Source organism: Bicyclus anynana, chromosome 2, assembly GCF_947172395.1.
Source record: "Bicyclus anynana chromosome 2, ilBicAnyn1.1, whole genome shotgun sequence".
Lineage (NCBI taxonomy): Eukaryota > Metazoa > Arthropoda > Insecta > Lepidoptera > Nymphalidae > Bicyclus > Bicyclus anynana.
The window spans coordinates 1,501,806-1,527,231 of NC_069084.1; the positions used below are offsets into that span (position 1 = coordinate 1,501,806).

Consider the following 25,426-nt stretch of genomic DNA (forward strand, 5'->3'; position numbering starts at 1 on the left):
AGACATGTTTTTAGAATAATAAATTATTTGATCATTAATTTATACTTTTTACAATCTTTTAAAGTTATCGTTATATTACCACTTTCGTGTATTTTCAAATAGCTCAGAGTATTTTGTTGTTGTTTTCAGCAATTACAAAATATTCTTTGCGTGTGGCTGGTTGTATGTAAGGTATTGTACCTTAACCAGTATTAATTAAAGGTTTCACTTTTGAATTCAAGACAACATCACATTTTTTACAGTTAATAAACATTACGTTCCTACCCTATACACATATCCAGTGGCTGTTACTCCCTTTTGTTTCTAGCTTATATGTTTATTAATTGAAAGTGATCGTCTTCAAACCATTTACAATTTTAATGGGTTAAGGACGATTCGAGAATAATTATCGTCTCAGTCCCCTCATTTTGACTCGAAAGCCGTGTAACGTTTCGTGTTTCGAGATAGCCTAGAAGATAGACATCATTGCAAATTAATGCAAAGGAAAATCGACCTTAAACCACTTAATTTTACAGCTTCTATACTGGTCAATTTCGTATGCACCGTCTTCGATTATTCCACAAGAACCCTTCAGTTCATTACCTGTCACGGACCATTGCTTTCTCTACGTTCAATCTTTTTTCAACTCTATGCACTGCACAGTAAAGTTTGTATTTCCTTGCACATATTACACTATCTAAAGTTTGTCTACTTTTTGTTTCGCTTCGAAACACTTTTCCGATACTCTAAGATACTATACATCTCTGCACTGACACCGACAAAGCTATATTTTCTTCGATAACTTTCATTCACCGAGTGATTTGACAATAGCTTAGATCTTATTTGCTTACCGCTAAACAGTGATAATAAATCAAGTTCACAGGTTCAATTGGTGAATACAGACAAACACTGGTGCACATACTTCTACATATACCAGCCAGAACTGATACTTTTAGGATGGTAGTTTTCAATATACTTTCTGACCCCGTGCACCCAGCATGACTGTGTGTGGACTACCCTGTGCTAGAATTATAATTAACATAATGTTTTAGAATTGAATGTTTCATTCACCATGTTTTAAGGCACAAAAGAATTAGGATGATCAATCATTAAGAATGAAAAAAACTTCAGCATTAGGACCTTTTAGTGGAATACAATGTATTAGATGAAATTATATTTATCATAAATTTACGCATTCAGCAATCATTTTGCACGTGGTCTGTCTTCTAAATTAGTTACATTTATATTTGTTAACTTAATATATATTTTAGTACTAAAATCTTCTGTTTTATCATATAGTTACATCAAAGACGACGAATGGAGCCCGTGTAGCGTCACGTGTGGCGAAGGATGGAGGAAGAAAGAAGTACATTGCAAGATATTTCTAGAATTCAGCCGCACCATCGCAAAACTACCGGATAGCAAATGTATGGGACCAAAACCCACGGAAGAAACTGAGCGATGCGTCATGGAACCATGCTCTATGGCATATGGAACTTCATTTGGAGATTCTAGTGCACCAGCGTATAACGGCGGTGATAGGTAATTATAATTTTATTGTTAATTACACTTTAATATCTTATTTGTGAGCTCTTCCAGATCAGTGTTACCGTAACAGTGCTATATTTATTTTTGTTAAGTCTCAACTCTAAGGGTATAAAAACTATGTCTTGTATTGAGGAGTGCAGTGTATTTTGAGAAATTGTGGTAATTAAACGGAAAACCATTACCGTTCATTTAAGCTCCAGTGGAGTTGTTATAACAAATAAATATATTAAATAAATACCTAGTAATACAACAATATTGTTGTATACAACCAAGCCGTTTAGATGAATCTTAGTACAAAAATAACATATTATAATTCTAATAAATTTATTTTTCTATTATTATTACCTATTATTTTCTATTATTATCTTATTTCCAAATCCCTTCAAGATAATTATTATAATAGATCCTGAAGTAACTGATCTAGAACCCCATTGGCAATTGATTCATCAATGACATCATTGACTCGTAGTTTATACAAATCTTCTCCTACTGAGACGGTAACAATATCTTCAGCACTTTCAACATCATCATTATCTGTTGAAATAACGTCTTCAGGTGAAGTGGTCACTAATTTTAATTCTAGTAGAGCAACAAGTAGACCAAATGGCAGCAATTGTCTGACATCGTTTTCAAATTCAACTTTAGGATAAATTTTACTGGCGTCTATATCAAAGAGGTCCAAAAATACTTCAAGACTATCATAATAGTCATTTCTTAAGGCTGTAAAATGTTCAGATCTGAACTCTGAATCGGTGCAAATGTATAGAAAGTAGAGTAAATCCGTCGCTGGACTCGCGTATCGCATCGCTTGGAAATCCAAAAAACAAATCTTTTCCGTATCCTGAAAAAACAAACACAGATTAGGTTACGTTCAGGTTACAACAATCAACAAACAGTCACTAATGTACACATACACACGACACCGCTCAATGTCGCGGGAAGCCTTCAAACCACAACGCTGGAATTTAACTGTGTACCCGTTAGGTTTAATTAGCATTGTACGCGTTTTGTTTTTGTTAACTTGAGAAAATACTTGAATACTAAATATTACATCAACCTACTTATTATTATTAATTAAGCAATAAGATCTTCAACTATTTTCATAAAAACATCCTCTACATCCATTCTTAGCCGCAGTTAATATGTACGTAGTCTTTTCTTTATAGTTTACAATATAAATTGTCCCTATATATCATGAAACAACGAGATTTTTCCATAATGTCGACATATTTTGAAGATTGAATGGATAAAGTTTAGTATTTAGATAAGAAATATAAAATTAGTAATTAGTCAGTATGTAAAAGTTAAGTTAAGTTTCTGATATTTAATTGATAGATGAGTGGATTTAAATGTCTGTAGAGCACACAGAAAGATTTCAGTAAACTTCAGTAATTTGTTTCATTATTAAACTGTGCGTGCAAAATTTACGTTACGTCATTTAAACGTACAAATTTTTCACGTATTAACGTAGTATATATGTAGTGCCTTCGTTAAATTTGTTGTTTCAACATTAGAAATACTTACTTCTTTGAAAAGAATGTTGCTAATCCAACAATCTCCATGACAGAAAACGTTATGATATTTTCTAGGTTTCGTGTATGTCCTTAATAATTCTAATATGCTACCTTTTACCATGTCTAACTTTTTCTTTACTTCTTTATTATTTATGAGATTCAGAGATGTTTGGAAACAGTCTACGAAATAATTTCTTAATTTTGACTTGTCAAGGAACTTTTTACTAAAAACCACATCCTCAAAATCATTTCTTATGCTTTCGAAATCATCTTCTTTGTTTTCTAATACAAAAGACAATCCGTGAAATTTCGCTAACTCTCGTATAATTTGACGTACTTGAAGGTAATCCAGTTTTTCGAACTTAGCTATTTTATTGTCAACTGCAAAACCACTTAGCATCATGTCTTCCAGAACAATCACTTCATTGTTTTTCTCTACACTTGAAAATATAAATTTTGGTAACACTATTCTATCTTCAAATGATATGTGATTTTGTAAAGCACCAAATTTGTCTATAACTTCATTATAAGCGAGCACTTCTCTTTTATGTAAATCTCTGAATACTTCCTGCCTTGAAGTATTTATGAAAGTTTTCACTATAACACTCAGTTCTTTATCAGTTCCCGTTTCTTCAATAATAATTCTAAAGACATTAGCGACATAGTTGTCTGCTTTACCAGATACAATGTCAACGTGGTAGGTAAAATCTTTTATATCTTTGATATTCGCTACACTTTGTATGCAACTGTGTAATTCACTGCAGTTAAACTCATCTGGTTCACTAATATTTACGTCCAGCGACATTTTTATCACACTTCACTTCACTTGCGACTGTGACTATAATACAACTCTTTAAAACGTTCCGCTGATAAGAGCTATCGATAAACACGATAATCTTATCGATGTACTTTTTGCGTGGAATAGTAAACATTTCTAATTTAAAAAGTTATTATCAAACACTAGCTAACCGGTTAGACTTCGACCTAGTTTCTTATTAATTTGAAGTCACAATTATATTTATACAAAAAAAACATGTTGTCTTCTGTGGTTAAACCACTTCAGTTTTAGCATGACTAACCAACATCAATTATTTTTTTAAAAGAAGATTAAATTATATAAATTATGCCTTAGAAGAAAGAAAAACACTGTCTATTCAAAAAAATATTCACATCCGAAATAACAATACGCAAATAAAACATCCTAACTAATAATACGAATATGAATTTGTTAATTACGCTTTCATGACATAGCCCCTGAACCTATTAAAAAAAAATTACTAATAGAATGCTACACTATCAGTGAGTAACACAAGCTATATATATTTATATCCCCGTACTATGATGACACTGTACAACTACGCGGGTCAAACCACAAGACGTCTACCAGTAGTTTCAGCTGGCGGGAGGCTTCGGCCGTGGCTAGTTACCACCCTACCGGCATTTATGTATCGATTTAGCGTCTCGGTACGATGCCTTGTACAAACCGAAAGGAGTGTAAATTCCTCCTCCTAACAGGTTAGTCCGCTTCCATCTTAGATTGCATCATCATCAGGTATCATCGATTCATCATATCAGAGATTGTAGTCAAGGGCTAACTTGTAAATAATAGAAAAAAAAACATGCGAAAATATAAATTGAAGGAAACGAAATAGGGGTTAAAAGATTACATCGATTTCCACGCAGTTGCGGAAGTCCGCTAATGTTAAAATAAGTGACTTTTCAGCAGATCTCTGATCTTCGGCACATCCAGCAACATCAGGGTGGCGCCGGGCTCGCCGGGCAAGTCGTATTCTTGGAAGGAGAAGGGTTATACGAGTTGTAGTGCATCCTGCTTGAGTGGTGTTCAGGTCAGATTGTTTGCATTTCTTTTAACTTATAAAGAAACTGTAACCAAGTAAGTCTTACTTAGATAATTTATATATTCTCAAGAGGATCTTTTACCTACCGGAAAAACGATCAAGTTAGTCGTACTTCTATTCTATATCTAATCACTAGAAAGCCACGTTATTTGTGAGTATCATGAGCAATTTTTTATCTCCGTAGTCTCACGAGAATGGGAACTACGAGGATGAAACCGCGGAGCGTTGGCTAGTCATATAAAAGGCAACTATTATATCAACATACAGCTAAAACCGCTGAATGGTTTGCGATGGAATAACGCACGAAGATATTTATTACTATTTTACTAATCCCATATTGAAATTGTGATATCTCATAATAACAATTTTACCAATAGCAATTCACAACATATTTAGTGTATGCTACTCGTGGAATGAGTGGACAATAAAAATATGTATTGCTTCTAACCAGACATTCTTATTAAATACTAGCTGACACCGTGTAGTTTCACCCGCGTGGTTCCCGTTTACGTAAAAATACGGGGATAATTTATAGCCTATAGTCTTCCTCGATAAATGGGCTATCTAACACTAAAAGAATTTTTCAAATCGGATCAGTAGTTCCTGAGATTAGCGCGTTCAAGCAAACATGCAAACTCTTCAGTAAAGATAAAGAGTTCGTTGGTTTGTTATAGATTGTGCTCTTAATACAAAACTCAAAGTTACTCTCGGTTCTAGGAGCTGATAATCCAATGCGTGCGAGATGAAGACGGCAAGAACGCATCGCCGTACATGTGCGACCCCCTGACCAAGCCCGAGAACAGGGTCCGGACTTGCAACGATCACCCTTGTCCGCCACGGTGAGGAAACCCTTTCTTTCTTAAAACTATCTTTTTTTCTTAGGGTCCCGTACATCAAAAGTGAGTGAGCAGCTTTTCGTTGATGTAAAAATGCTTTGCCTACCCTGAAGACTCAAAGTTAAACTTAAGATCCCGCTTTATAGTAATTTCCCTTTTTACCCGACTACAGCGAAGCCAAAAAGAAGGGTAATAATTTTGGAAGTCTATGTATACATGTATGTATGTATATTCCACCGTACCGCCTAAATTACTGAATCGATTTTAATTTTAATTATTACTCTGACATTATGAAAATGGTGTGAAATATATACACGATATATGTACATTTTTACAGTAAATATTTATTAATCGTTTATGTACCTATATAAACCGATTTTAATGAATGAAGTGTCAAAAGATTCATAATAATATAAATTGAGATATAAATTTTATTAAAAGGCTGTATAAATTTTATAGAAAAAAAAATATGATGGAATTTAAACCTCAGATTCCATTTACTACTAGTACTAGTATTAGACCACGTTCTACCGTGACCATTTTTGTTTCTATGCATTTCTCTATTTCAATCTGAAAAAAAAAATCTTCCTTTTTAGACCCCTTTTTACGTAGGCGGGTTATAGTTTTTAAACTTTTTGTATCTATTGTGCATACTCTAGCTAAAACCTTGTGCACGCCACTGCTTACGGGATCACTTTGATGTCCGTCTGTCTGTCTACTCAAGACCTTTTATCTAGGGAACGTATGAAGGTAACACGTTGAAATGAAAATCTATAGTTAAGTCTACAGTCACTTGTGAAAAAACCAAACTTTTAAGTTAACGTGAACAAAAAACAAACCGCCATTTGTGCCACGAAAAAGGCCTAAAATATCAAAGTCTTAAATAAACACCGAAGTTCTCTTGTTGTTTCAAAATTAAACCAACTCAGTGAAAGGGTACAATATTAATTATTTCAATTATAACAGTACGGTTTTCATATTTGAACCATAAACTAGATAAAATAACAAGATACACATTCGAGTAAATAGTGCAATAATAAATACTCAGGTGCGGTATATCATGTCAAATGTGTTGTTTTATTTTTAACACATTACGGCACGGCAGAGCTGAAACTAGCTCAATTTATATTTTAACACGTTTTCACTGCATTATGTTATCGTCAGGGTTGCCACTTTGGAGTTTAATACATATAAAATACAGTATTCAAAAGAGCAACTGCAGAGTTGGTGTTACACTTCTTTTAAAACAAAAATGTTTGAAGTAGCCATGAACAGCTATTGCTCTAAAATATGCATATATTTGTAATAAATGACGCATATATTCGTATTTAAGTATTATAACTCCATTTTCATTTCAATTGATATAAATTTATTTTTCAAGTAAATGACAAAGTAAACAGAATTTCAGTGTCTACTAAACAAATTAACTGCCTAATTACACCTACGAGTAGCAATAATGTATTTTCTTTTTTTTTGTCAGGGATTTTACACAAAAAGTTCAAAAGAAAATTATATGTGCAAAAACATGTTTTTTTTTTACTGAAAAATTATACGACAGTCAGTAGCATAACAATTTCATCGCGTTAAGACAGACAGATAAATGTGGTATTTTATCTTTATGTAGTTAAGATTATTATAGTTAAATGAATAAATTCACACACCAAATCCGCGGGGATAATGTCTTACTTTTGCCCGAGGCTGTGCAATGTGCATTGGTTCCATAAATTTATCGCTGACAACCCTATGTTCCCGCTAACCACAGTAGTTGCATTTTCGTCTGTATGGCCATTGCAATAAAGACCAATTTGTGTGCCTCCCTCCACGCGTTAGTATAACAATAAATTACGTATAAAGCTCTCTAGAATACGGTTTAAACAGTGCACTGAGTTAAAACTACTGTTATGGCTTAATATTGTTTGTTTAGATTGTGATATTGTTATACTTATCTTTTGTAATAAGCCGTGATAATCTTTTATTTTATTCCTCGGCTGGCTCAACTTGGTATACTTATATTATATTCATTTTATTCTTTGTCCCAGGAGAGGCCCGCCCGCGTGAAGGAATTAATCCGAAACTTCGTTAATTTAGTATTCCGTAAAGACTTGATGTATTATGGCTTTGTTGGTAACCTTACAAGTGGATGGTCAATGAAATAAAACTAGAAGAAGGAGGATTATATTGGAGTATTTCACGTGTAACAGACAAAGGAAGAAAATTATGTCTTGGTTAGGAATATTTAGTTGAATCAGTGTGGTTTTAGTCACACGAATTTGTAATATTTTCACGAATTAAATTATTTTATATATTAAAGATAAATAGAAGGAACTTATCTTAAGAAAGGAACTTATGGGATTTTATACGAAAAGTCAAAAAGAAATTATATGTGCAAAATTATACGATAATCAATTTTTGTAGCAGTAGCTTATCAATTTTATTGCGTTCATACAGTTATGATTATTATATTAAATGAATAAATTCACAGTCAGTTGCATTTTCGTCTGTGTTGGAAAGGAACTTATGGGATTTAAAAATACTAGGTTCTTAAATTATGTTTTGGAATTTTCCTCAATAAGTACAAATTTTTAACCGTTGTTTCCTTGAAAAATAATTACTTAAACGTTATTTTTACTCCTATTAAAAATTAATAATAAACTATTCCGACTTATTTACCTATTGACTATAAACTTAAAATGTATTTCATAACAGAATGAGAAAATTTTTCAGTAAACATACAAAAGAGATCGCTTTCAAGTTTCTCCATGCAAAGAAATAAAAGCTTAAAAGAAACTTAAGCGAATAAGTAATAAGTCGACTCGTCGCCGAGGACGTGAGTATTTGCACGTGTCACAAAGTTACGCTTAAGTATGTAAGAATGTTTTCAAGTTAAGAACTTGCATAGAAACGTTCCTTTGTTGCAGATGGAACTACACGGAGTTCTCTCAATGCACCAAGTCGTGTGGAATCGGCATACAGACGAGGGAAGTCACGTGCATACACGAGGTTACATATATTTATTTTATACTTTTACTTCATATATTTTATGAAACGACGATGACGATGCCTAAGTCTTCTTATAAGAGCTAAAAGTTTAGTGAAGTGTCTTATAAAAACTACGTGTGTCATCCCTTGCTCCTACAAATATAGGTAAGTGTGGTAACCAAGTATGGAGCCGTGAGCCCAGTGGATATGACCTCTGCCTCCATTCCGGAGGGTGTGGGTTCGAATCAGGTCCGAAGCATGCACCTCCAACTTTTCAGTTGTGTGCATTTTAAGAAATTATAAAAGAGTCAAGGAAAAACATCGTGAGATTGCCAGAGAGTTTTCTTAATTCTCTGCGTGTGTGAAGTCTACCAAATGGGCCAGCGTGGTGGATTATTGGCCTAAACCCTCTCATTCTGAGAGGAGACTCGAACTCAGTAGTGAGCCGATTATGGGTTGATAATGATGATTATGTGGTACCGACTATAAAGTTTGCAGGTTTTAAGGGTCCAAGCCCTCAACCATCCAAGTATAAACTGTAATAATCAAAATAATCTATACATCACAAACATCACGAATTCTTGAAAACCTCTAGATGTACAAAGCTGAAATTTAGTTTTAATTTTCCAAGAGTACCAGATTAAGAATATCTAAGGGCGGACGAAGTCGCGGGCGACAGCTTGTTATTTTACATTTTTCAATATAATGTGCCATACGAGATCAAAGATCAAAATTTAGCGAAGAGTTGCCCTGAAGGTAAGGGTCCGTTAACTGGAGACATGATTCCTCATGATATCACTTAGTAAATATAAAAAAATATACTTGGTAAGTTGAGGATCTGGGCCCTTAAAACCTGGTACCTACTAAAGTCATCAACAAAAAATAGATTCCTATACCAAAAAAAAATATAAATGTTAATCACTGGATGCTTATTTTGGTTATTTTATGCAAGGGGCATCAAAATAACTTAAAATTACACAAAATAAATAAAAATATATGTAAATCTTCTCTGCCAATGGCAATCGAAATATATTTTGTATCATATTCACACTTCGTGGACAGGGTTTTATTAATCGGGATCCAATAAAGCGAAGAACGTATTATAGCCAGAGAGCTGACAGACAAATCTTTTGTATAATTTGTTACTACTAACTTTTAGATACAATAACTTGAATAAATGTTACAATATAAATGCTTTAACTTTTTAAAAAGAGTTTTATTTATTTTGGTCCTAGAATTCAAACGTGAATTTTTAACCAACTTCAAAAAGGAGGAGGTTCTCTAGTTGACCGGTATCTATGTGGTATATAAATATAAACGCAAAAGTAATGGTGTCTATTGGTCATATCTTCGAAAAAGGAATGGATTACTTAATACCTAGTGATATAAAATAAAACAGGAGATAAGAAGATGTATGAAAAACTTTAAAATATGACTTTAGGTTATGATATAGGTACTCATATTATGCTTAAACTTAAACGGAATATGTGAAATTGCGAAGAAGTTGTGAGCAATTTTCTATACAACTACAGTACATTTTAACTGCTATACTTTTATGAAAAATGTATGTTTGCATGGCAAGTAACCTAGATGGAGTATTAAGTTGCATTACTTATTTTATATCTAGAACCATATATATTTTAATTGATAAGCGCAAATCGTCTGTCAGCTCTTGACCTATTATAGACATTGGAAAATAAAACGTGATACATAATTGGATTCAGCGGGAGCGCTCGTCGTAGGAAACAAAAGAGTTACTTTTATTTTATCATTTTTTATACACTTGAGCGTAAAATTTATGTTTTACGCGCTAGTTGATATCGGGGTTATGCAAGAGACAATAGAAGTGTTTTACACTGTATTTTTAAGATATATATACATACAATCTGACTGAATTATAGAATGAGGGCCTGACATACTTCATTTTATGAAGATTGATTGACGTACTTACCCATAGCCTGACATACTTTCAAAGTAAGGTATGTTTGGCTATCGCAGACTTTCAGTTATTTATATAAATCCTATGTAGGTATGACGTATTTCACTGGAAATATAACTAATACATGATGACCACACAGACAATATTTACGGTGTCAATGTGTGTGATATTAATATTAATAAATAGATCATCATGAAATTACACGCTATTCCTTTGGACATTAAAGCTATGCGTGTTTCTTTTAGAAATAAAATCACCATGACACTTAGAAGTGAATAATTGTGGTAGCATCAAAAACGATATCCACGTAAACTAAACATTATTAAGATCTCAAAACTCGCTGCCATCATAATTATACTCAAACGGTACTCAAACGAGCGACAAGTTTGCGGAATAAATATCTTGCATAAAATAAATTGCATAAATATAATAAATCTATAGCCATTGACAATACACACTACGCCCATACCCCTTTCCTCTTTCATGTAACGTAACTCATAATTGGACCAACGCAGGTGACCCGCGGCGGGACCAACACGGTGGTGGTGCCCAACAGCATGTGCCCGCAGCCGCCGCCGCCCGACCGTCAGTACTGCAACGTGCTGGACTGCCCCGTGCGCTGGCACGCCGGCGACTGGTCCAAGTGCTCAAAGACGTGCGGCGGAGGGATGAAACAACGCGAGGTACACTTGCATGTATACCAACGCAGGTGACAAGTGACCAACGCGGTGGTGGTGCCAACAACATGTGCCCGCAGCCGTCCAACCGCCAGTACTGCGACGTGCTGGACTGCCCCGTGCGCTGGCACGCCGGCGACTGGTCCAAGTGCTCAAAGACGTGCGGCGGAGGGATGAAACAACGCGAGGTACACTTGCATGTATACCAACGCAGGTGACGAGTGAACAACGCGGTGGTGGTGCCAACAACATGTGCCCGCAGCCGTCCAACCGTCAGTACTGCGACGTGCTGGACTGTCCCGTGCGTTGGCACGCCGGCGACTGGTCCAAGACATGCGGCGGAGGGATGAAACAACGCGAGATACACTTGCATGTACTCGTATACTTGTATATACCAACGCAGGTGACAAGTGACCAACGCGGTGGTGGTACCCTACAGCATGTGCCTGCATTAATCTTGAATTATTTTAAGAATATGAAATACACAGAGTTAACTAGTGTGCAAGCAAATAATGGTACGCAACAATTAATGGTACGACCGTTGTTGTATCAAAGACTACATAATTCAGAATATACACCCCGCAACGTTATTTAAATTAATAACGACTCTTGCTACGACACAATACAGTCCAATTCAGTTCGAACAAAATGAATCGCCTACAGTTATATTTACTTTTGCCTTTCTCTATCGTATACAATAGCAACAACCATCCGAATCTTTTTAGCCGACTACAAGAAGGGTTATTTCTATAAATGTCGTTGACGCATGCTAAGTCTACTGGTGAAACTACCCTGGTCATTTAATAATAAAAAAGTGATGGTAGGTGGTGTGCAAGCAAATAATGGCGCAGTCCCACGTGGTGGAGCGGCCGCCGTCCCAGTGCAGCGCGCCGCGTCCCGCCAGCACCAAGGCGTGCAACAGTCGCCCGTGTCTGCTGGACACGGCCGCGCCGGAGATCGCGCTCGCCAACTCCTCCTACATACAGCACGACCCTAAGAAGAAAAAGGTTTACTTTCCATTCCTTTATGTTATCCTAGTAGTTCTTGATTATGCGAATATTTTGTTCAACAAGTGAATTTTTGTTTGGTACCGACATTGATTCAACATTGAATTCTGAACGTAGTGAGGGCTCATAGGTACGAGAAACAAATTGATCTGCTCATAAGTGACACATTAGACTAGAGCATTGTGACATACTTATTTTTACCCTTTTACCTAGCAAAATAGCAAAATTTAACAGCTACGAGTATACGAGTACAGTAGACAATGTTTATGTCTTAAAATATGATCTAAAAAATTATATAACTTTAATTGAATCTTTTTAATTAAAGGTAAAATGAATCTTCCAAACTATCATTAGCTCAGGCTTTAAAATATTGCGTTGAAGAGAGTGATATCATTTCTAATAATAAATTATTTTCATGTCTGTTTTTAGATTTCCATCAGTAAATTTTGACAATTTTCACATATTAAAAATATTGTCTGACATCATTTTCAACATACTTTTAAATTTCTATCCACATTTATAGAAAGAGAATATACCTACATATTTTAGTTCAAAGTAATAAAACAAATAAAAACTCACTGTTATTTATGAAACAGGTGACAGTAAAAGTGGGAGGTTCCGCGACGATATTCTACGGCACGCAAGTAAAGATCAAATGCCCCGTGAAAGGGTACAACAGGACGAAGATCCAGTGGGCCAAGGATCATCAGATCATCGCCAAGTCGAAGAAATACAAGATTTCCAAAAAGGTACTGATAATTATGTTGTGTCTTAATGTTACACTTATACTTACTGTAAATGTTGTGTGTCTTTTTTATTGTCTAGAAAAGCATGCATCGCATTTGTTATAATACCAAATTATGTATGTACATTTTAGTCTAGATAATATAGTATTGTATTTCACATTTACTGCAACAGTGGTAAATAAAACCTATATCTATGAATGGTAAAATAATTTAATCAGGCAAATATTTTTATAAATCCCAAATTAAAAGAATTTTAACCGTCTATTTACACTGTCTATTTAGACGGTTAAAATACTTACTTATTCTTTTTAAAGGTACCTACGCGTACGTTGCACAGTCTAGAAACATTCTATACTCTTTGATAACATTTGATATTAGCTAGTAGGTACTCTCTGTTTCGATGCAATATAATTGAAAATCAATTCTTTAAGATTAAACTCATTGTTTATATAAATTGGTGGTAATATTTCGGCCACTCTAATTGTTTCAATTCCGCATAAGAAATTGTGCGCAGTTGGCTCCGACAGGCCGTAAATAACATTAGCAAAAACGTTCCACAGACGCCGCTTTAGACAGTAGAAATTTATTCAACTTTGCCAGTACTGCGTTGACTTGCAACTATTAAAGATACAGTAGAACATCTATAAGTCGAACTTGCATGGAGACGCCAATTAATTCTAGATAAAGAGTACTGAACTTTAAAGGGACTTAGGGAAGTCCTAGTAATTACTAATTTTGAGTTAGACGTAAATAAAAATTCAACTTATTTCTCTAAAACACATTTGAAGTACCTAGAAATAACTAATTTAAGAAGTCTCGGATTCAATTGCCACCATAATATTACTCACTCCTATACGAGAAACAAATTGATCTACCTTTTCGTAGTTTTAGACGAAAGCGGAATAAAATGTTAATGGATAAAGACAAGTATAATAATTAAAAAAAAACATTAACAGACGTCCGCGAATTCATTCGCTCCTACACGTCCGAAAACGGGAGAAGTTACTCCACTTTTTAAGCTTCTGTCGCCGTCGCATGGTCCGCCTACGCCTACGCCTACCCTACCCCTAGCATACTGGTATGGTAGGGGTAGGGTAGGCGTAGGCGTAGTTGTAGGGTTTCACGCAGACGAAGTCGCGGGCGTCCGCTAGTTTAATAATATAATATAATATTAATATATATATATATTTCCAACACAGGGTGCCCTACGCATCACATCCCTGTCACTCCGAGACCACGGCGTGTACACATGTGTGGCGGGTCGGTCCAGCGCCAACCTCACCCTGCTGGTCAAGCCGAGGCCCGGGGAGTTCCCGTCCAGCGAGGAGATCGAGAGGCACAAAGCGTTGGACGAACCTTCATCCCCTTTAGCAGACAGGTAGACATTTCCATCGGATTTTTCTATAAATAGAGATGGTATTCCGCCTGTAGGCCTAACATGGGATTAAACTACTCACCTCGTAAAGAGAAATATACGATTAATGTCAACCATTTGCAGTGCAATTGAAAATATCGCTATATCTCGTTGCGTTGGGACTGGGTCTCCACTGCCGTTTTGTTTATTTCTCTTCACGAGATAGGTCGCATGCTAGGCATACAGAACATTCAATTTTATTTTATAAAATTAAGTACGTATACGTGGATATGACGTGTATGAAGTCTGCCAATGGGTCAGCGTGGTGGTCTATTAGCCTCATTCTGAGAGGAGACTCGTGTTCAACAGTGAGCCGAACTTGGGTTGTTAATGTCAGGTACAAGGCTTTTGCAATTTTATACATTACATAAATAGCTGCTTGAAAATTTTATGTACAAATGTGTTATTGAAATAGGAGAATAAAAATGTTGTAATTTTTTTTCAGTCAAATCACTGGCCAAACGGCAGGCTAGCCTCAAATCCGAGCCTGAATATTAAATCCCAAATAGTTGGTCCTAAATAATAAACAATAACTTGGAATTAAATAAAAGACTATAACAACGATTTTGTCAGCAGAGCGGACGGCCGCTACCGCGCTATGATTGGTGGTCGCTCGGACGATCAGTCGCACGAGCAGCGCCCGCCCGACCAGAAGAAGAACTATAAAGGCCGACAGAAAGGTAACATTTTTTTTTTTGGAGTTTACTCCTTAAGAATCGATTTTTCATACATAACCCCCGATAAGAAAAAAATATGAGCAGTAAAATTCGATGACCGAATGACAGCGTTACGTTTTTTGCGCGCAACCTATTATTCTGTGCTCCTTTCACCGTGTGATAGCGGGCGCGCACGCCACGGCCTGGTGCTCCTCGGTTGCGCACCTTTCACTTTTCAGGCGTTAGTATTGAGACGTACATAGTGTACGATGCGGGGCAACATACACCTATTTAGACAGTCGATCTGAAAGTGAAACTCCATTCGTGCTACGGAGCTGACACACACTTATTTTTTATTCTATACATGTTAATCCTTGACTACAATCTCACCTGTGGAGACACCGTCAGGTCATTGTAGTCATGGGCTAACTTGCAATAAATAAAAAAAGAGGTTACGCAGTTGCTGCGATTCTTGCATATTTTCCTTATTTCTGCAATTCTCAACAATCCTTTTATTGTTAATTTATAGAACAGAACATTGTTCTTTGGCTTGGGGTATACTACTTAGGCTGTTAATGTCCTGAAATTGGTTTAGGAAATTTAGATTTGACCTTCCTCTTCTAAAAATACCATTTAAATTCGCTTTATATCTATTTTATTAATCTTCGTCTATATCATCACACAACCAAACAAACGAATTATCGCGGATAAAACCGCGTCATAGCTAATGTTTGTTTTATAGTTTGACACTATTATCTACTGTTAACTTTGTTGTCAGGCAAAGTGGACAAAGTCCGCGACGCCCTCTACGGCAACCCCACTACGAGCACCAAAGCGGCTCCCAGCTACAACTCGCAGGCGAGAGACATTTACGACGAAAACGAGGTGAAAGCTACGAACAAACACACAAACACACAAATATATTTGTTGCTGAATAATTAATATTTATTTATTTATCTAAGCATTTGTTGTTATACTAAGCTTCTATTTATTGTGATACTAAAAATTTATTGTGGACAAGTCGATGTGATAACTTGGTGACTTTAAAATAGAACAGACCTACGAATACATAATTATATTACTTATGTTCTATGGGAAACCATTAATTAAAGGAGTTCAGTGATTTTTTTTTAAAACGACTGACGTATCTAGGTTTTGATACCTGCCTTGTCCGGTACTTCTCTCTCTCTCTCTCTCTCTCTCTCTCTCTCTCTCTCTCTTTCTCTCTCTCTCTCTCTCTCTCTCTCTCTCTCGCGGTTGTATTGATGTATCATCCTACAAGACAATTAGAATGATGGAGTACAAAGAATTGCCTGTCGTTGAGAGATAATCATTATTATAAACTCAAAGAAATAATCCTTTGATATTATCAAAAGGCATTCGGTAAGTAAGAATTTACTTATAGGTAAAATCAATATCGCGATAGTGTTAATATACATTTCCATGACGTTATAAACAATAAAAAACAGACCAATATTAATAGCAATTTCACAAACTAGGCGTATAAATCGGAAACCGATATTAAACCACATTTTCATAACAATGGCGGCGCCCAATAAAACCAGTCTAGATCACAAAATTGACAATAAATTGCCACTATAAAAATTATCATAACCGAACGTAATATCGGCACGATGTATTTTAACTCCGACACAAATGAAAATAGTAAATCTCCTTTACGGGGCATGAATATAGAATAAGTTGGAAAGCAGAAAGCATGCTCGGTTATAAAGACTTTTAGAGATTTCCTCTGCACTTTCTTATGAAATACTTGAAGAGAAATTTAACTAAATCTCGGCCAGAGATTCGGTCAAGGCCGTTTCAGATTTGCGTATTAAATATTTATGAGATTGTTATAAAATATTTCTGTGTTATATTCAACTAATTGTTTCCGGGAAATTCTGAAAATTAAATTTCTGTTTTACGTGTTATACGTAAGACGATTTTTGTACGTGACGTGCATGAGTTAGTATATTATTGGACGTATCGTATACAAATGCAAATGTTAGTTTGTTTACGCAAATGTTAGTTAGGCTTTCACGCTGTGAAAAACTTACGTAAAATTTTGCATACACACAATCAATACTTCAATACTAATATATAAAGCTGAAGAGTTTGTTTGTTTGTTTGATTGAACGCGGTAATCTCAGGAAATACTGGTCCGATTTGAATAATTATTTCAGTGTTAGATAGCCCGTTTATCGAGGACAGCTATAGGCTATATACTATCCCCGTATTCCTACGGGAACGGAAACCACGCGGGTAAAACCGCGCGGCGTCAGCTAGTCAGAAATACGAGTACAAAGAAGATCGCAAGCGACGCCGCGTGCAAAAGCTACTTTAAAATACGCTAATTTTAAGGTAAACTTTGTTCTTGTTAAAAATCACATTGATATTTCTTTACAAATTCGTTCCCTCACCATAAACTCTTAAAATATTACCTTTGATATTTTATAGCATGAACTCAAACAAAAGAAGTATAAAGTAACAGAAGTGGGACTGTTTTTCAGATAAACCTTTTCCCCAATTTAGTGTGAAACGATCAAATTAAAAAAAAATCGCCTCAGTCCCTCGAAAGCCTTGACCTTTCCTGTGATACTGCCAAGTATATAATGTACATTCAATAATAATTTTATGAGGCCGTAAAGAGCGGTCGTAAAGTTTACTGGCGTTTTATTGTTGAACTTAGCCGGATGGTTGTAGATAGCAAATCATTGTAACTGACGCACCTATACTAGAGCGAAAGCCTGCGGTAGCTCGACCTACCTTATTTTATGAAGGCTGGAAGAATGACAACCTATGCTTCTAACTAGCTAATCCATTAGCTAAATACTACTGTAGCGAATTATGGAGTTCAGACCGTGGTAGCCTTGAAAGGCAGTAAGTTTCAAGGGTCCAGATCAACCAACCATACATACAAGTAAAAAGCGATTTTTTTTAATTTATTTCTCCGCGTGATTTAAAAAATCATGTCCCCAGTAATCAGTCACTTAGCTTCTCAAACTCCTCAAAAAACTCTGTTATAATTTAAACTTTAAGGATCTGTAGTGAAAGCCACGTTATTTGTAAGCGTCGTATTTTATCCTCGTACTCTCATGGGAACGGGAACTAGGCGGGTGAAACCGCGGGGCGTCGGCTAGTAAATTTTCAAAAAATTAAAAACACCACATTTCAAACTCCATAATTAGGTATACTCACCGATCCAATATACATTGGGCTAGCGTGGAATATTGACCTAACCCCTCTCATTCTGAGAGGAGGCTTGAGCTCAGCAGTGAGCCGAATTTTTTTTTTTTTTTAAAAGAATATTTGCCATACCTATCCTTTTTTTTAATATGGCCAATATTCCCATTCCACTCCAACTAGTCGGAAAAGACTGTGCTAGGAGTGGGTACGACAATAGACCAACGGGGCGGGGATCGAACCACCACCGCTCGGTGATGAGTCCGACCGCTCTTACCGTTGAGCTATTGAGGCTATAAAATGAAAGAATGTGGATTAATAATGATGATGATGATGATGATGATGATGATGATGATGATGATGATGATGATGATGATGATGATGATGATGATGATGATGATGATGATGATGATGATGATGATGATGATGATGATGATACTCACCTATGTTAGGAGGCAGAACCATAATGATAAACTTCTAGTCTTCATAAAATGTACCATGTCTGGGTATCGCAGGCTTCTATTCCGTACACTATTGTGTTACGTTACGCGGCTTGAATCATTAAATCGGCACTTTGCCGTTTTAACGATTCGAGTAACGTAAACGTACGAGTATGTGATTTTGGAGTATCTCTATCAGAATCACGGATTACACAAAATCAAGTTAAATTTATTGTCCGCCGATTGGCGCAGTAGGTAGATAGTAACCTTGCCTACTGCCATGTATTCTGTGGAACTGCGTCCAAGCGGACAGTCCAGTTAGGTAGGTCCAATTTCGAGAAAGGTGAATCACCGAATCCAGCTTGGCTGGGCAGCGTTCGCGAAACTCCACATCTTTTCGTCCGAAATTCCTCAGTGCCTATAGACGAAAGTCTTCGAACAGTGTGTGTTGTCAGTGATGACCTACGGAACCGAAACTTGGTCGCTAACTATGGGCCTTATTAGAAGGCTATGCGAGCTATGCTTGGAGTATTAACTTAAGTATTAACTTAAGTATCCATCACACAAGCTACATCTACTTTGGCGTAAAGCACAGAACACATATGTTGCCTATAGGTATATGGCCATGAGTCCTACTAAGATTATTAAAAATATACTTATTACAATAAAAACTTAAATGTTCATTTTGAACCTTGTTTCAATTATTGTCATCGCCTTATATTAATATATATATCGGAGAAAACTCTACCTTTCAAATTAAATATGAACTCTTTTCAAAAACCTACTATGAACTCTTTCCGACACTCTAAATAACAATATTTTGGTTTGGTTGGTTGTATATAACAATATATACAACCAACTCTGTTCTAACTAAGTACTTCCTCCAACATGTATTACTTAATGCCGATTTAATATCTTTATAGATCCGAAGACATCAGCATATTCTCCATCACGCATAGGAAAAAGTCGTTAATATACCTTATTATCAACTGTCAACTGACTGTCACTGTCTGTCCTGTCTGTCTGTTTTTCAAAGTATTTTTTATCATATCATCATTATCATACTGGTTTGTCCATCACTATTCAATATATATATGTAAAAACAATTTTCGCACGCTGCCGCTGATAATATCTAAAGGAGACCGCCGTGTCATCTCAGATGCTTCCGCCAAAACGGAATGGTGCCTCCAGGCTTTTGCCGTGCCTGCATTACCTAGTCATGCAACTACAGGTGAGACGTTACCAAACTAGAGCATGAGTCATGGGATCTAAACAGTACTAAAGTCTCAGTGTAAATTAAAAAAAAATTAATAGGTATTTGAGGAGAGGCTGAAAAATTGTCCCTTAGACTATCCAAAGACAGAGCTGGAGACCTGGCTGGGGAGAAGTGGGTTAAATTAACCCTATACCTCCAAAGTGAGCATTTTTTTATGTCCTTTACCTCAAATACCTACCAAAAAACTATACGATAACGAATTGTCGATAACATTAATTTAGTGCATTTGAAAACTTACAGTAACGCTACATTAAATGGTCTTTCGGGTTCATACTGTGTTGACATTCTTTTTAGTTCTATAACTGCAAGTATTCGTGATCACGGGTAATGGATTTGTATGGTTTTGGACATGAAAGATGTAAAAATAATCGAGAGAAATAGCCTTGTAACTAACTTATTTCACAATTATACTTTTAATTCTCGACTTCTAATTGGTCTGTGTATTTTTTCAACTTAGATGGAATTTTGATCATATAGGTATGGTTGATATATACCTACTAACTTGTGTTGTCTTTTTTATATCCTCGATTTTTTTAGTATTAAGAATAATTACAAGTAATAATAATTTTACTATATAATTACTTAATATAGTAATTTTGTTTGGTAGGTATTTTTTTATTTCGAATAATTACCTATTGTTTATGCATTACCAAACACATCTTATTCAAATTCAATCTAACACCATTAAAACATTCAATTAATGTGGGGAAATCTATGGACAGTTTTCATTGATATGTTCAGATGTTCTGGAATTTCCAGCGCATTGGCAACTCGAGAGGTCAAAGGATGGCTGACCCGGTGATAATGTACCAGAACTACGGCAGTCCGATCCAGGCGCAAGTATTAAACCTTCAAGACAAACAAATAGTGTTCCCAGAAGACGATGACTCTGATATCATCATTGTTAACGAGGATTACAATAGAAATACCATCGAAGAAGGCAGAATAGAAAGTCTGAAAAAAGGGATTGGTGATTTGGTTGACACGACCACTGTATCTACGAAAAAATGGTAATTTTTAAATGTTTTTCTTCGATTAATAAATTATTCGGTTTATATAGCTTTTAAAGTACAATGTGTAAGTGTATGTCACCTTATTGAATTTTAAGCAAAATCAATTTTTTAATTTTACCTAATTTATTGAAAACTTTATACTAGAGTGTACTATAATTTAATTAAATATGGACAATTGAATAAATTACGAGCCGACTAGTACCTATCATATTTTCATGCACTATAACATAATAGGAGTGATAAACTGTGAGATTTAACATTAAGTTTTTTTTATTTTTTAAACTTTTTCTAATCTAAAAAAAGCATTTCACTTTGAAAGCTGTCTGGTTTTTAGCATTAATACGATGTCATTTCCTTAGGTCACCGCCACCTGATGTAAACGACTACAAGTGGAAGACCACAGAGTGGTCTGCGTGCAGTGCGCAGTGTGGTCAAACTGGCCACCAAATTAGAGGTGCCATTTGTCAAGTAAGTAATCTTTTTATACCCGACCTACCCTTGAACTCTAATATTGTTATACTTATCTCTAATATTGTTTTTCGTCTTCGAAACTACGTGTCTGTCGGTGAAAGACATGATTACATGAATATCCTGAAGAATCAACTTTTATAACGCGGTTGTGATGTTAGGGATGAACAACATTTCGAACTTTGAGTGGACTAAAATATTACGTATGGCATGCTCGTACGTACTAATTTAGGCTGATATGGCTTATAGGCGATTTGAAGACCGTTTGAATGCTCAAAATTATCCTCATATCTTATAAATTTTATGACTAGCGGACGCCCGCGACTTCGTCCGCGCTTAGACCTTCTTAATAGACGTTTACTGACTACAAACTACCTCCCTGCCAAATTTCATCTTTTTATGTCAAGCGGTCTTCGATATATTATAAAAGCAAAAGGTTATTCGTTATGAGTGACCTTTTGCTTTTAAGTATAAAGATTTTTCAATTTTGTAAATTTAGTTAATTGCTTTAAACCAAATGAATTAGATGTGTTTTTATTCGTTTATATTCCATACGCTTGCGACTCCATATCGAGCCTACTTTCAGAAGTTTATAAAAATGTTCGCGTTCAGTTCACGTCGGCTCTCACTGAGGCTGTTATTCATAGCTGATCCAGATTCGAATTTAATGAATAGAAATTTTCAAGTCAAGAAACTTCGCAAAACTATTTGAACCATGAGCCAAGGAGAACTTTTCCAATATTACACGAATATGAAAATTTAATTATACGCCCGATTTAATTATTACTTCGGCTGAAATTTTTCAATATATCACGTGTTCACGTTGAAACATGGGAACTAATTTTGTAAATTCGCTTTAGCTTTAAATATTGATAGCAAATACTTACTCGATAATTTTGATTTTATATTATGTAACTTTGTACGTATATTACGATTTTCATTTTAAGTTTTTGACTAATTATTAATTAAGATCATCATTATAAACCAATATTCGGCTCAGCACTGAGCTCGAGTCTCCTCTAAGAATGTGAGGGGTTAGGCCAAATAGTCCACCACGCTGGCCCAATGCGGATTGGCAGTCTTCACATACGCGGAGAATTAAAAAAAATTTCTGGTATGCAGGTTTTTCTTTCGCCGTTTGAGACACGTGATATTTAATTTCTTAAAATGCACACTACTGAAAAGTTGGTGTTGCATGCCCCGGACCGGATTCGAACCCACATTCTTCGGAATCGAAGGCAGAGGTCACAATCCACTAGGCTATCACGGCTTCCATTTATTATCACCATTATCTAATAATATACTGACTCTTCGAAAGTGATTCGTAAACTTATCCTAATTTAAATAAAGGAATTTTGACTTTTATCACATTCATTCGAGTCCTGGGGCAGGATACTGAGCTTTTCATTCTAAGAAACAGTAAATAATCCCGCTTGTATTGTCCGTTTGTTCGTCCGTATTACCTCTTTGCCTCGAAGAGTATGTTAAGAAGGAAAATTTCTTAGAAAAAAATTGTTGAATATTTTATAGCCTTAACTCGAACTCAGGATTTTGTAATTCGTAGACACGTGGTTTAACTTAGCCATCTATGTAGTTAAGTAGTAAAAAGAAAATGAACCTGATGTTAAATTCATTGTTGGACTTACTGGTTACATTTTTGTATGTAGCATAAAATATCAAACCAAACTACAATAGTGGAGACGAACGAGTGCACGTCGCGAGGTCTTACGGCGCCGACTGTGCTGCGCGACTGTGCCAGCGACAGCTGCGCCACTTGGAGGTCTTCGGCCTGGTCGCTGCCTAGGTGCCTGCCTAGTGGCATTGGTGAGATTTTGAAGATTACTTCTTGTGTTCGTTTTATGTAGCAATTCGCAAACAAGATAAAGAAGCCTTGGGAAAAGGCAAGTTAAACGCTGTGCATATTACATATTTTGTATTTTATAGCTGAGATTAATTCATCACTAAATTCATCTCTATGACTAAATTTCTTCTTTCTTTGGAGCACCTAAACTAGCAACTGATCTGAGAAACTAATATTAAACAAAGAGTTATAAGGTCTAATCAAAAATCCTTGTGCGCAGAACTTAATATGTGATTGGCTGTCGTGAATGTAAAGGCCGACTAACACGCGCCGTTAGTTAGTCGAGAAAGCTTTTTATTTTATTATTAGAATTTTCTTTAAGTACTTTAACTTAATAGATTAAATCTTTTAGTAGATTATTCTGTGAGTAGTACTACTTAATAGATTAAATCTTGTAGCAATAGTTCGCCGGCGCGTGCAGTGCGTGGCCGGCAACGGGACGACAGTGCCGGAGTCTGCGTGCGTGTACAGTGAGCAGCCGGACAAAACACGGCGAGAGGCGCAGGCCTGCAAGCCCGCGTGGGCTGTGGGCCCTTGGAGCAAGGTGAGGAACCCCGCAGCGACAGTGCGCCGGCCCGCGTGAAGTGTAGGTAGCGCCTAGAAGTGCGTGGTCAGCAACGGGACCACAGTGCCGGAGTCTGCGTGCATTTACAGTGAGTAGTCCGACAAGACACGGCGAGAGGCGCAGAACTGCAAGCTCGCGTGGGCTGTGGGCCCTTGGAGCAAGGTGAGGAAGCTCTATCTCGAACACACCGGCTTCCAAGCAAAGAAGACCTCCATAATCGGACCATAAGCTTAGAAAATACGATAGTACAGGCAGACACGTCAAACTCACAAGAACACTTTTTAATTAATAAAGTGCCTGCACAGAATTGTAGAATAATAATAATGTGGTATGAAATTATGTTTATTCTTTGGTATAAATCTGTTCTACGATAGATGCAACAACCTCAACAAGTTAGTGGCACACTGAACTTGGTTTAATATTTAATAGGATTTCGTAGAATGTAAACAGTCCTACTACGGCGTCAGAGCTACGAGATTAAAGGAGCATAGCGCTGTGAGCGCCATGTTAAGGCGGTGCCATGTTATTCATTAGCTTAGCAAGCCAGCATGTTAAGGAATTTCAATGAATAACTATGACAAATATTTATAATTTCGTCACAATAGAAAAATATTTTCTTTATAGAAATTTTATTTTAGGTAAAAATAAATCTACTTCTCTTAAATCTGAATTCGTAGGTTAAAAAGTAAAATAAGACAGGAACAAAATATTCATTATATTATTATTATCTTGTTCCCTTTATTTAGTAGTTTTTTTTTAAATTAATATTATGGAGCAGATAGATTTGTATTTTTGTATGTAACGAATAAACTTAAAAGCTACTAGACCAATTTGAAAAATTCTTTCACCTAGTAGAAAGCTTCATTATCAGGGAGTAACATAGACTAAATTTTATCCTCGTATTCTTACGGGAACAGAAAGTTTCACGACCACGACTGTAACAGACCACGAGATTCTGCTACTCGTAACATATGTTAGAGAAATATCAGGATACACACGGTAAGTTTCTTCTTTTGCTTCAAAAATATACTTACCTAAGATAAATTTCATTGTGCACAGTGCAAGGGTCCCTGCGGGCAAGGGCGGCAACACCGCGTGTTGCGGTGCGTGTGGCGCGCGGGACGACGCGCGGCGCGCCGCCGCGAGCGACCGGCCGCCGCATGCGCTTTGCCGCGGCCTAACGTCGTCCGGGTGTGCCACCACCCTAACAGTACTTGTGTTAGAGGTATAACATTGTAAAGTGTTATTCGAACCATCAAGTTTTTTATAGTCTGTTCTTTGAGGCCAAAATACAAACCTCAGAAGCTCCACGGTTAAGAGGTCAAATCTGAGAGGTATTGGGTTCGATTCCTGGCCGTTTGAATGATGTCTTACAGCGGTACTGACACGGTTTTTTTGGTTACTTGAAGGTAAAAAAGGTTAACTATTGTATTTAATAATTACATTCAATTTTAATACTATCTACT

At 36.1% G+C, this 25,426-nt stretch overlaps 2 protein-coding genes across 2 annotated transcripts in view; one reads left to right on the top strand and one right to left on the bottom strand.

The window, feature by feature from the left end:
- LOC112047351 (probable 39S ribosomal protein L24, mitochondrial) overlaps window positions 1–25,426 on the bottom strand; it is a 503,102-nt gene that overhangs the window by 418,512 nt on the left and 59,164 nt on the right. The window lies entirely within an intron of this gene.
- The window catches only part of LOC112055612 (protein madd-4), a 352,294-nt gene that overhangs the window by 321,059 nt on the left and 5,809 nt on the right, over window positions 1–25,426 (top strand). Inside the window, exons 14-30 of the mRNA XM_052886188.1 lie at window positions 130–171; window positions 1,279–1,521; window positions 4,768–4,888; window positions 5,618–5,739; window positions 8,655–8,736; window positions 11,170–11,337; window positions 12,156–12,338; window positions 12,935–13,087; window positions 14,284–14,462; window positions 15,075–15,178; window positions 15,933–16,039; window positions 19,916–20,008; window positions 20,795–21,063; window positions 21,426–21,534; window positions 23,202–23,358; window positions 23,794–23,939; window positions 25,020–25,185. Coding sequence (XP_052742148.1) covers window positions 130–171; window positions 1,279–1,521; window positions 4,768–4,888; window positions 5,618–5,739; window positions 8,655–8,736; window positions 11,170–11,337; window positions 12,156–12,338; window positions 12,935–13,087; window positions 14,284–14,462; window positions 15,075–15,178; window positions 15,933–16,039; window positions 19,916–20,008; window positions 20,795–21,063; window positions 21,426–21,534; window positions 23,202–23,358; window positions 23,794–23,939; window positions 25,020–25,185 — 2,444 coding nt within the window. The remainder of the gene's footprint in view (window positions 1–129; window positions 172–1,278; window positions 1,522–4,767; window positions 4,889–5,617; window positions 5,740–8,654; window positions 8,737–11,169; window positions 11,338–12,155; window positions 12,339–12,934; window positions 13,088–14,283; window positions 14,463–15,074; window positions 15,179–15,932; window positions 16,040–19,915; window positions 20,009–20,794; window positions 21,064–21,425; window positions 21,535–23,201; window positions 23,359–23,793; window positions 23,940–25,019; window positions 25,186–25,426) is intronic.